The sequence below is a fragment of the Salmo salar genome, chromosome ssa12 (genome assembly GCF_905237065.1).
Source record: "Salmo salar chromosome ssa12, Ssal_v3.1, whole genome shotgun sequence".
NCBI classification, from domain to species: domain Eukaryota; kingdom Metazoa; phylum Chordata; class Actinopteri; order Salmoniformes; family Salmonidae; genus Salmo; species Salmo salar.
Window position 1 is genome coordinate 94852611 of NC_059453.1, and position 13612 is coordinate 94866222.

Sequence of the window (13612 nt, forward strand, 5' to 3'; positions counted from 1 at the left end):
AGGCAGGTAGCCTAGTGGTTAGAGTGTAGAGGTGGCAGGTAGCCTAGTGGTTAGAGTGTAGGGGCGGCAGGTAGTCTAGTGGTTAGAGTGTAGAGGTGGCAGGTAGCCTAGTGGTTAGAGTGTAGAGGTGGCAGGTAGCCTAGTGGTTAGAGTGTAGAGGTGGCAGGTAGCCTAGTGGTTAGAGTGTAGAGGAGGCAGGTAGTCTAGTGGTTAGAGTGTAGAGGAGGCAGGTAGCCTAGTGGTTAGAGTGTAGAGGTGGCAGGTAGTCTAGTGGTTAGAGTGGAGGGGCGGCAGGTAGCCTAGTGGTTAGAGTGTAGAGGAGGCAGGTAGCCTAGTGGTAAGAGTGTAGAGGAGGCAGGTAGCCTAGTGGTTAGAGCGGCAGGTAGCCTAGTGGTTAGAGTATAGGTGCGGCAGGTAGCCTAGTGGTTAGAGTGTAGAGGAGGCAGGTAGCCTAGTGGTTAGAGTGTAGAGGTGGCAGGTAGCCTAGTGGTTAGAGTGTAGGGGCGGCAGGTAGTCTAGTGGTTAGAGTGTAGAGGAGGCAGGTAGCCTAGTGGTTAGAGTGTAGAGGAGGCAGGTAGCCTAGTGGTTAGAGTGTAGAGGAGGCAGGTAGCCTAGTGGTTAGAGTGTAGAGGAGGCAGGTAGCCTAGCGGTTAGAGTGTAGAGGCGGCAGGTAGCCTAGCGGTTAGAGTGTAGAGGCGGCAGGTAGCCTAGTGGTTAGAGTATAGGGGCGGCAGGTAGCCTAGTGGTTAGAGTGTAGGGGCGGCAGGTAGCCTAGTGGTTAGAGTGTAGAGGTGGCAGGTAGCCTAGTGGTTAGAGTGTAGAGGAGGCAGGTAGCCTAGTGGTTAGAGTGGAGGGGCGGCAGGTAGCCTAGTGGTTAGAGTGTAGAGGTGGCAGGTAGCCTAGTGGTTAGAGTGTAGAGGAGGCAGGTAGCCTAGTGGTTAGAGTGTAGAGGAGGCAGGTAGCCTAGTGGTTAGAGTGTAGAGGAGGCAGGTAGCCTAGTGGTTAGAGTGTAGAGGAGGCAGGTAGCCTAGCGGTTAGAGTGTAGAGGCGGCAGGTAGCCTAGCGGTTAGAGTGTAGAGGCGGCAGGTAGCCTAGTGGTTAGAGTATAGGGGCGGCAGGTAGCCTAGTGGTTAGAGTGTAGGGGCGGCAGGTAGCCTAGTGGTTAGAGTGTAGAGGTGGCAGGTAGCCTAGTGGTTAGAGTGTAGAGGAGGCAGGTAGCCTAGTGGTTAGAGTGGAGGGGCGGCAGGTAGCCTAGTGGTTAGAGTATAGGGGCTGCAGGTAGCCTAGTGGTTAGAGTGGAGTGGCGGCAGGTAGCCTAGTGGTTAGAGTGTAGAGGAGGCAGGTAGCCTAGTGGTTAGAGCGTAGAGGCCAGTAACCAAAAGGTTGCTGGATCGAATCCCCGAGCTGATAAGGTAAAACTCTGTCTTTCTGCCACTGTTCCCCGGGCGCCGTGGATGTCGATTAAGGCAGCCCCTCCCACCGCACCTCTCTGATTCAGAGGTGTTGGGGGTTAAATGTGGAGACACATTTCAGTTGAAGGCATTGAGTTGTACAACTGACTAGGTATCCCCCTTTCCCTACTTCGCATTTCATTTGAGCAGCTAAATGTTATCATGTAACAATACTGACCAGATGATAGGAGTATTTCAACGTTGCAGTTTCTATCTAATGTTCTCCCAGTGCTTTTCCGACACACTTTTGAATTGATTCAAATGTTGATTTAAATCCTGTTCTTGTTCTCTCTGTAAAGCCTTTTTTTCCTCCTTGTGATTTTCTGCTGTTCATTGTATCTGGTTGAAAGGAAGTGTTTTGGGTTATTTAATGTAAAGTCTGACTCCTCTTCCTGTCCTCTCCAGGAGAGAACAAGATCCACTTCATCCCAGGTATGATAGGTCCGTTCCTGGGTGTGACCCTGGTGCCTCAGGGGGAGGTCAGGAACATCATGATCCCAATCTTCCACGACATGATGGACTGGGAGCAGAGGAAGAACGGGAACTTCAAACAGGTACACGCACACACTTACGCACGCACGCACGCACGCACGCACGCACGCACGCACACACACACACACACACACACACACACACACACACACACACACACACACACACACACACACACACACACACACACACACACACACACACACACACACACACACACACACACACACACACACACACACACACACAGACAGACAGAGGCACACACACAAACACGCCCACAGGCACACACACCACTCTCAGTCGGTTTGATCTAACTACATGTATATACAGTAGGTTTGATCTAACTACATGTATATACAGTAGGTTTGATCTAACTACATGTATATACAGTAGGTTTGATCTAACTACATGTATATTACAGTAGGTTTGATCTAACTACATGTATATACAGTAGGTTTGATCTAACTACATGTATATTACAGTAGGTTTGATCTAACTACATGTATATTACAGTAGGTTTGAGCTAACTACATGTATATTACAGTAGGTTTGATCTAACTACATGTATATTACAGTAGGTTTGATCTAACTACATGTATATTACAGTAGGTTTGATCTAACTACATGTATATACAGTAGGTTTGATCTAACTACATGTATATACAGTAGGTTTGATCTAACTACATGTATATTACAGTAGGTTTGATCTAACTACATGTATATACAGTAGGTTTGATCTAACTACATGTATATTACAGTAGGTTTGATCTAACTACATGTATATTACAGTAGGTTTGATCTAACTACATGTATATACAGTAGGTTTGATCTAACTACATGTATATTACAGTAGGTTTGATCTAACTACATGTATATACAGTAGATTTGATCTAACTACATGTATATTACAGTAGGTTTGATCTAACTACATGTATATTACAGTAGGTTTGATCTAACTACATGTATATACAGTAGGGTTGATCTAACTACATGTATATTACAGTAGGTTTGATCTAACTACATGTATATTACAGTCGGTTTGATCTAACTACATGTATATACAGTAGGTTTGATCTAACTACATGTATATTACAGTAGGTTTGATCTAACTACATGTATATTACAGTCGGTTTGATCTAACTACATGTATATACAGTAGGTTTGATCTAACTACATGTATATTACAGTAGGTTTGATCTAACTACATGTATATTACAGTAGGTTTGATCTAACTACATGTATATTACAGTAGGTTTGATCTAACTACATGTATATACAGTAGGTTTGATCTAACTACATGTATATTACAGTAGGTTTGATCTAACTACATGTATATTACAGTAGGTTTGATCTAACTACATGTATATTACAGTAGGTTTGATCTAACTACATGTATATACAGTAGGTTTGATCTAACTACATGTATATTACAGTAGGTTTGATCTAACTACATGTATATTACAGTAGGTTTGATATGTAAGTCGCTCTGGATAAGAGCGTCTGCTAATTGACGTAAATGTAAATGTAAATATTACAGTAGTTTTGATCTAACTACATGTATATACAGTAGGTTTGATCTAACTACATGTATATTACAGTAGGTTTGATCTAACTACATGTATATACAGTAGGTTTGATCTAACTACATGTATATTACAGTAGGTTTGATCTAACTACATGTATATACAGTAGGTTTGAGCTAACTACATGTATATTACAGTAGGTTTGATCTAACTACATGTATATTACAGTCGGTTTGATCTAACTACATGTATATACAGTAGGTTTGATCTAACTACATGTATATTACAGTAGGTTTGATCTAACTACATGTATATTACAGTCGGTTTGATCTAACTACATGTATATACAGTAGGTTTGATCTAACTACATGTATATTACAGTAGGTTTGATCTAACTACATGTATATTACAGTAGGTTTGATCTAACTACATGTATATTACAGTAGGTTTGATCTAACTACATGTATATTACAGTAGGTTTGATCTAACTACATGTATATTACAGTAGGTTTGATCTAACTACATGTATATTACAGTAGGTTTGATCTAACTACATGTATATACAGTAGGTTTGATCTAACTACATGTATATTACAGTAGGTTTGATCTAACTACATGTATATTACAGTAGGTTTGATATGTAAGTCGCTCTGGATAAGAGCGTCTGCTAATTGACGTAAATGTAAATGTAAATATTACAGTAGTTTTGATCTAACTACATGTATATACAGTAGGTTTGATCTAACTACATGTATATTACAGTAGGTTTGATCTAACTACATGTATATACAGTAGGTTTGATCTAACTACATGTATATTACAGTAGGTTTGATCTAACGACATGTATATACAGTAGGTTTGATCTAACTACATTAATATTACAGTAGGTTTGAGCTAACTACATGTATATTACAGTAGGTTTGATCTAACTACATGCATATACAGTAGGTTTGATCTAACTACATGTATATACAGTAGGTTTGATCTAACTACATGTATATTACAGTAGGTTTGATCTAACTACATGTATATTACAGTAGGTTTGATATGTAAGTCGCTCTGGATAAGAGCGTCTGCTAAATGACGTAAATGTAAATATTACAGTAGGGTTGATCTAACTACATGTATATACAGTAGGTTTGATCTAACTACATGTATATTACAGTAGGTTTGAGCTAACTACATGTATATTACAGTAGGTTTGAGCTAACTACATGTATATTACAGTAGGTTTGAGCTAACTACATGTATATTACAGTAGGTTTGATCTAACTACATGTATATTACAGTAGGTTTGATCTAACTACATGTATATTACAGTAGGTTTGATCTAACTACATGTATATTACAGTAGGTTTGATCTAACTACATGTATATTACAGTAGGTTTGAGCTAACTACATGTATATTACAGTAGGTTTGATCTAACTACATGTATATTACAGTAGGTTTGATCTAACTACATGTATATTACAGTAGGTTTGATCTAACTACATGTATATACAGTAGGTTTGATCTAACTACATGTATATACAGTAGGTTTGATCTAACTACATGTATATACAGTAGGTTTGATCTAACTACATGTATATTACAGTAGGTTTGATCTAACTACATGTATATTACAGTAGGTTTGATCTAACTACATGTATATTACAGTAGGTTTGATCTAACTACATGTATATACAGTAGATTTAGGCTAACTACATGTATATACAGTAGGTTTGATCTAACTACATGTATATTACAGTAGGTTTGATATGTAAGTCGCTCTGGATAAGAGCGTCTGCTAAATGACGTAAATGTAAATATTACAGTAGGGTTGATCTAACTACATGTATATACAGTAGGTTTGATCTAACTACATGTATATTACAGTAGGTTTGAGCTAACTACATGTATATTACAGTAGGTTTGATCTAACTACATGTATATTACAGTAGGTTTGATCTAACGACATGTATATTACAGTAGGTTTGAGCTAACTACATGTATATACAGTAGGTTTGATCTAACGACATGTATATTACAGTAGGTTTGAGCTAACTACATGTATATTACAGTAGGTTTGAGCTAACTACATGTATATTACAGTAGGTTTGAGCTAACTACATGTATATTACAGTAGGTTTGATCTAACTACATGTATATTACAGTAGGTTTGAGCTAACTGCATGTATATACAGTAGGTTTGAGCTAACTACATTAATATTACAGTAGGTTTGATCTAACTACATGTATATTACAGAAGTTAAAGGGGGCCCTCTTTCACCCACACTCTTCACGCAGTCATGGACGTTACAGAGCATTTATGGCATATTGACTGGGATAAAAATATATTTTTTACCAGGTTTGACCTTCGTTAGAGAGTGAGATTTAAAGTTGCCTTCTCTCTCATTATACCCTGTCTTTTATGGTAGGTGAAACAGTGGCGTATTTATACTGTTCTGTTCAGGTGGAGGCAGAGCTGATAGACAAGCTGGACAGTCTGGTGTCTGAAGGAAAAGGAGATGAGAACTACAGAGAACTCTTCAGCCTGCTGTAAGTAGAGGAATACACACACACACACACACACACACACACACACACACACACACACACACACACACACACACACACACACACACACACACACACACACACACACACACACACAACCCAACACACACACACACCAAAACACACACACACACACACACACACACACACACACAACCCAACACACACACACACACCACAACACACACACACACACACACACACACACACACACACACACACACACACACACACACACACACACACACACACACACACACACACACACACACACACACACACACACACACACACACACATACACAAAACACACACACACACAACCCAACACACACACACAACCCACAACACACCAACACACACCAACACCATCACACACACACACACACACACACACATACACAAAACACACACACACCCACACACACAACCAAACACACACACAACCAACACACACACAAAACACACACATACACACACACACACACACACACACAACCCAACACACACACACAACCCAACACACACACACAACCCAACACACACACATCAAAACACACACACCCAACACATGACCATTTCTTTACCTCCTACCTTGATAACGCTGTATTTGCTTGGCTCTCTTTCTGCTGCGTGTGGGATTAGAACCCAGCTCTTTGGGCCTTACCCCAGGTAAGATAACACAGCTCTGATGGACAACAGCCACTAACTCCTCTCTATCTCCTGTCAAATGATGTACTCACAGTGATCACTCAAACCTAGGCCGTTTGGTGGTATTGATTGATAAGGCGTTTGTGTGTTTCCTCGTTTCCAGTCTGCTGGAGAAGATCGAGCAGGAGACTTGGAGGGAGACGGGGATCTCCTTCGTCACCTCTGTCACACGGCTGATGGAACGTCTGCTGGACTACAGGTGAGACTAGATAGGTCCACACTTGTTGTTATGTAACTGTGGAGGGCAGAAGATAAGATGCATTATTATTCATCAATAACTGGACCGGTTCCTCTCTCTGTTTAGGGACTGCATGAAAGGAGATGAGACAGAGAACAAGAAGATTGGCTGTACTGTCAACCTGTTGGTAAGATATTGTAGACTCTGGCTGTACTGTCAACCTGTTGGTAAGATACTGTAGACTCTGGCTGTACTGTCAACCTGTTGCTAAGATACTGTAGACTCTGGCTGTACTGTCAACCTGTTGCTAAGATACTGTAGACTCTGGCTGTACTGTCAACCTGTTGCTAAGATACTGTAGACTCTGGCTGTACTGTTAACCTGTTGCTAAGATACTGTAGACTCTGGCTGTACTGTTAACCTGCTGGTAAGATACTGTAGACTCTGGCTGTACTGTCAACCTGCTGGTAAGATACTGTAGACTCTGGCTGTACTGTCAACCTGTTGCTAAGATACTGTAGACTCTGGCTGTACTGTCAACCTGTTGCTAAGATATTGTAGACTCTGGCTGTACTGTCAACCTGTTGCTAAGATACTGTAGACTCTGGCTGTACTGTCAACCTGTTGCTAAGATACTGTAGACTCTGGCTGTACTGTCAACCTGTTGCTAAGATATTGTAGACTCTGGCTGTACTGTCAACCTGTTGCTAAGACACTGTAGACTCTGGCTGTACTGTCAACCTGTTGCTAAGATATTGTAGACTCTGGCTGTACTGTCAACCTGTTGCTAAGATACTGTAGACTCTGGCTGTACTGTCAACCGGTTGCTAAGATACTGTAGACTCTGGCTGTACTGTCAACCTGTTGCTAAGATACTGTAGACTCTGGCTGTACTGTCAACCTGTTGCTAAGATACTGTAGACCCTGGCTGTACTGTTAACCTGTTGCTAAGATACTGTAGACTCTGGCTGTACTGTCAACCTGTTGCTAAGATACTGTAGACTCTGGCTGTACTGTCAACCTGTTGCTAAGATACTGTAGACTCTGGCTGTACTGTCAACCTGTTGCTAAGATACTGTAGACTCTGGCTGTACTGTTAACCTGTTGCTAAGATACTGTAGACTCTGGCTGTACTGTCAACCTGTTGCTAAGATACTGTAGACTCTGGCTGTACTGTTAACCTGCTGGTAAGACAACCCACAACCTGTCACACTGAGATAGTGGTGTAAAGGGTCTGTCTTGTTTTTAATATAGTGTTTCTGTTTGGTCCCTAGAACTTCTACAAGTCAGAGATCAACAAGGAGGAGATGTACATCCGTTACATCCACAAGCTGTGTGACATGCACCTTCAGGCTGAGAACTACACAGGTAATACTACATCCACAAGCTGTGCGGCATGCACCTGCAGGCTGAGAACTACACAGGTAATACTACATCCACAAGCTGTGTGGCATGCACCTGCAGGCTGAGAACTACACAGGTAATACTACATCCACAAGCTGTGTGGCATGCACCTTCAGGCTGAGAACTACACAGGTAATACTACATCCACAAGCTTCAGGCTGAGAACTACACAGGTAATACTACATCCACAAGCTGTGTGGCATGCACCTTCAGGCTGAGAACTACACAGGTAATACTACATCCACAAGCTGTGTGGCATGCACCTTCAGGCTGAGAACTACACAGGTAATACTACATCCACAAGCTTCAGGCTGAGAACTACACAGGTAATACTACATCCACAATCTTCAGGCTGAGAACTACACAGGTATAATACTCACATACAAACCTAATCACTCACAAAGGGAAAGAGTGTACTAGCTATGGTTGCTAAGCTACGTGTAATTTACCAAAGTTACCGGAATCTTCAGTACTTTTGGTAAATAACAGAAAATCTATGTCAATCTATCAAAAATGTGGGGGATTTAGACTTGACTACATTTTTTTAAGTTATTCATATGTACACTGAACAAAAATATGAGCGTAACATGTAACGTGTAACAGGTCCCATGTTTCCTGAGCTGAAATAAAAGACAGGAGTGGCATATCAAGAAGCTGATTAAACAGCATGATTATTACACAGGTGCACCTTGTGCTGGGGGACAATAAAAGGCCACTCTAAAATGTGCAGTTTTGTCAAACAACACAATGCTACAGATGTCTCAAGTTTTGAGGGAACGTGCAATTGGGATGATGACTGCGGGAATTGTCCACCAGAGCTGTTGACAGAGAATTCAATGTTAATTTCTCTACCATAAACCGCCTCCAATGTCGTTTGAGAGAATTTGACAGTACGTCCAACCGGCCTCACAACCGAAACATTGACAACAAATACATGTTGACATAGTGAAATGTATAAAAGTTTGTAAAAAAAAAAAATATATATATATATATATATATACTTTATAAAGGATATTTCAAGCTGAAACCCTCATATTAAACACCATTGGCATTCACTAAGTTGATGGTTTGTATTTAGGATACTGTTTTACAGCTTTGCTATTCTATTGTTTATTTTAAAATCATCTTATTTCATACATTTTACGTGTGATAAGGCCAAACAAAGGGCCAGAGATTATTACATACACCAGTGATAATCTGAAGTACCCAAAAAGAACCACTAGATGTCTTGTGATAGATTACATAAAATCCTTTAAAGATACCAGAAAATTCTGGTAGTTTACTGGTAATTCTGGTAGTTTACTGGTAAACTTCAAAAGTTTACAGTAATATACCTTCCCTTTGCAACATTAGCACTAGCTAATATCTCTGAAATAGCATGCACTTTTATCATTGCCATGCTTGTAAATAAGAATGTGTTCTTAACTGACTTGCCTAGTTAAATAAAATGTTCAATAAATAAATATGAAAAATGTAAATGCTTTACTCACCGTGAGTACAGTCACTATGGCTGCATATCCAAACATAACTTGAAAGGGAATGTCTTGTAACTCTATTTCTATAGTTCTGCAGAGGTTGTTTTCACTCTGCTGCTAGACTTGGAGCTGCTGTTCCCAGTGATGTACTGTATAAACTATATGTAGTATGTAACTCCATTTACCCTGCTGTTGTACTGGGAGCTACTGCACTGAGGGAGTTCCTGCACTACCCGGCTATATGTTGTTACTAGTGACGTATATAAACAATATGTTTGTCTATATGTTACTACTCTACAGAGGCTGCATTCACCCTGCTGTTGTACTGGGAGCTACTGCACTGGGAAGAGAGGCCTCTAAGGGAGTTCCTACTCTACCCAGCCCAGAGCGAGTGGCATCGCAAAGAAGGCCTCAGTCGCAAGGTCATCCACTACTTCAACAAGGGAAAGGTAAGTGGAACGTATACAGGAAAACGCTGCAAGTTCATCCACTACTCCAACAAGGTCATTGTAGGTGGGAGAACACAATGGAAATTAACTGTCATCAATCGTTTCCTCATAATCTAGGGTGTTCACCCATAAAATGATTAATTCATTCAAGGTTTATATCTCCGTTTAATAGAGCATTATGTCAGAAAAACAATAGTCCAACCCCCATGTCTCTATCATATAGGGTTCAAATGTTACAAAAGATTTACTGTGAGAATGTAGCTGTGTTTAGAGTGAATGTAACGTCATCAACATGCGGTCGCTGCTCAACAGAACTCCGTGACGCTGCTCCGCAGCAGAACGACGCTAACTTCATACGTCGACTGACAGGCTAACTAGTGGCGGTAGGTTCGTGAGTGAAAACATGGGCGTTTTCTAAATGAAATCCACTGAAAACAAAAAAAAATGGGGACTAAATATATATATGTATTTACAAAGCTAAGTATAGCTTTAGCTAGCTAACAGGATAGCTAAGAGACATAATCCGCGAAGAAAATCTGTTCCTGTTTTCATTCATTTCAAGTCTTTCCCTTTAAATCGCTATAGAAACGGCCCCTCTCAAAGTAAATTGATCACCAATATAGGCAATGACTTTTATTATTTATTTTTTTATTATTAAAAAAAAAGAAAATGTATTAACAAATATTAACAAACAAAAAGAGGAATAGTCACATGCAAACAAGCATACATACAAACTATTTACATTGCCAGGAATCCTAAACAAACAAATCATATTCATTAATAATACAACAAATTTGAATTGCCTTTTTGTTTTTCATTTTAGTTCAAGTATTGCCATATTGTTTTAAATTCATTTATAAAGTGAAAAAAGTTAGGTTTTGAATTAGACCATTTGCATTTGTGAATATGAAATGTACCTAGTATTATTAGCAGTTGAATTAAATATGCTACATCTTTATCAATGCCAGAATTTCTGAAATAAATCATTATATCAAAACCGTTAAATTGTACAACCGGTCCTATTTTTTTGTAACAAAATTCTGTATGTCAATCCCCCAAAAAAGATACTATAAATACGGGCAAAAAAACAAATGCAAAATGGTCTCCGTCTCCATCACACAGAAATCACATTTATAGTCAATATTCAGCTTGAATCTTTCCAAAACATGTTTCACAGGATAAATTCTATGTAACATTTTAAATGAAACTTTACCTTGTTACTGATACAATATTTCTTAGCAATTTTCCATGCTTTCTCCCATTGTATATCGACATAGATATTTGACCAAAAGAATCTTGCTGAGGGAATTGTAATATCAAAAACAATATTCCCAATCTGTTTATTACTACATTTATCTTTGATGTTAATATTGCCAATGAATATATTTTCATGTAAATCTATGTTACTTACATCAACCACAGAGGAATAAAAAAAAAAAAGATACAACCCCCTCTTGGAATCGCATCATAAACAATTGCATATTCTTTCCGGGTTATTGGAATTTTAAACTTATCAAGATTTTATCAACATCAAAATTACATCGATGCAAAAATTCTAAACCAACAACAGAGTCAAATGAATACTTAGGGAAGACATTCCAAATACTGTTCTGGTTCTTAACATAATTCAGAATCCAATTTATTATTTAGAGTATTGAAATCTAAAACCTCAAGAACTCCTTGTTCTTTGTTATTAGTGAGAATATCTTTCCGTAGATAGTGAGGCTTGTTCCTCCAAATAAAATCATAAAGAATCTAAGTCCTTTACAATTTTAGGGGGTAATTCAAGTGATAACGAGACATAAACCGATCTGGATAACCCTTCAGATTTGCACAATAAAACCTGACCGTATAACTAAATGTCTCTTAGCAACCAGAGGTCAAATTTCTTCTTTGTTTTCTCAATAATGGGGCTGTCAAAGCCCCCAGCCACCCCAGTCATAGACTGTTCTCTCTACTGCCGCATGGCAAGCGGTACCGGAGTGCCAAGTCTAGGACAAAAAGGCTTCTGAACAGTTTTTACCCCCAAGCCATAAAACTCCTGAACAGGTAATGAAATGGCTACCCAGACTATTTGCATTGTGTGCCCCCCCCCCCCCCACCAACCCCTCTTTTACGCTACTGCTACTCTCTGTTTATCATATATGCATAGTCACTTTAACCATATCTACATGTACATACTACATCAATTGGCCCGACCAACCAGTGCTCCCGCACATTGGCTTACCAGGCTATCTGCATTGTGTCCCACCGCCCGCCAACCCCTCTTTTACGCTACTGCTACTCTCTGTTCATCATATATGCATAGTCACTTTAACCATATCTACATGTACATACTACCTCAATCAGCCCGACTAACCGGCGTCTGTATGTAGCCTTGCTACTTTTATAGCCTCGCTACTGTAAATAGCCTTACTACTGTAAATAGCCTTACTACTGTATATAGCCTCGCTACTGTAAATAGCCTCTCTACTGTATATAGCCTCTCTACTGTATATAGCCTTACTACTGTATATAGCCTCTCTACTGTATATAGCCTCTCTACTGTATATAGCCTCTCTACTGTATATAGCCTCTCTACTGTATGTAGCCTCGCTACTGTAAATAGCCCCTCTACTGTATATAGCCTCTCTACTGTATATAACCTCTCTACTGTATATAGCCTCTCTACTGTATATAGCCTCTCTACTATATATAGCCTCTCTCCTGTATATAGCCTTACTACTGTAAATAGCCGTACTACTGTAAATAGCCTCTCTACTGTATATAGCCTCTCTACTGTATATAGCCTCTCTACTGTATATAGCCTCTCTACTGTAAATAGCCTCTCTACTGTAAATAGCCTCTCTACTGTTTATAGCCTCTCTACTGTATATAGCCTCTCTACTGTATATAGCCTCTCTACTGTATATAACCTCTCTACTGTATATAACCTCTCTACTGTATATAGCCTCTCTACTGTATATAGCCTCTCTCCTGTATATAGCCTCGCTACTGTAAATAGCCTCGCTACTGTAAATAGCCTCGCTACTGTAAATAGCCTCTCTACTGTAAATAGCCTCTCTACTGTATATAACCTCTCTACTGTATATAGCCTCTCTACTGTATATAGCCTCTCTACTGTATATAGCCTCTCTACTGTATATAGCCTCTCTACTGTTTATAGCCTCTCTACTGTATATAGCCTCTCTCCTGTATATAGCCTCTCTACTGTATATAACCTCTCTACTTTATATAACCTCTCTACTGTATATAGCCTCTCTACTGTATATAGCCTCTCTACTGTATATAGCCTCTCTCCTGTATATAGCCTGTCTACTGTATATAGCCTCTCTACTGTTTATAGCCTCTCTACTGTATATAGCCTC

General features: G+C 39.7%; 1 protein-coding gene across 1 annotated transcript in view; it reads left to right on the forward strand.

Moving 5' to 3' along the window:
* LOC106566212 (dedicator of cytokinesis protein 3) overlaps positions 1 to 13612 on the forward strand; it is a 398163-nt gene that overhangs the window by 347325 nt on the left and 37226 nt on the right. Inside the window, exons 32-38 of the mRNA XM_045691962.1 lie at positions 1857 to 2005; positions 5924 to 6009; positions 6673 to 6699; positions 6842 to 6937; positions 7043 to 7103; positions 8191 to 8284; positions 10096 to 10244. Coding sequence (XP_045547918.1) covers positions 1857 to 2005; positions 5924 to 6009; positions 6673 to 6699; positions 6842 to 6937; positions 7043 to 7103; positions 8191 to 8284; positions 10096 to 10244 — 662 coding nt within the window. The remainder of the gene's footprint in view (positions 1 to 1856; positions 2006 to 5923; positions 6010 to 6672; positions 6700 to 6841; positions 6938 to 7042; positions 7104 to 8190; positions 8285 to 10095; positions 10245 to 13612) is intronic.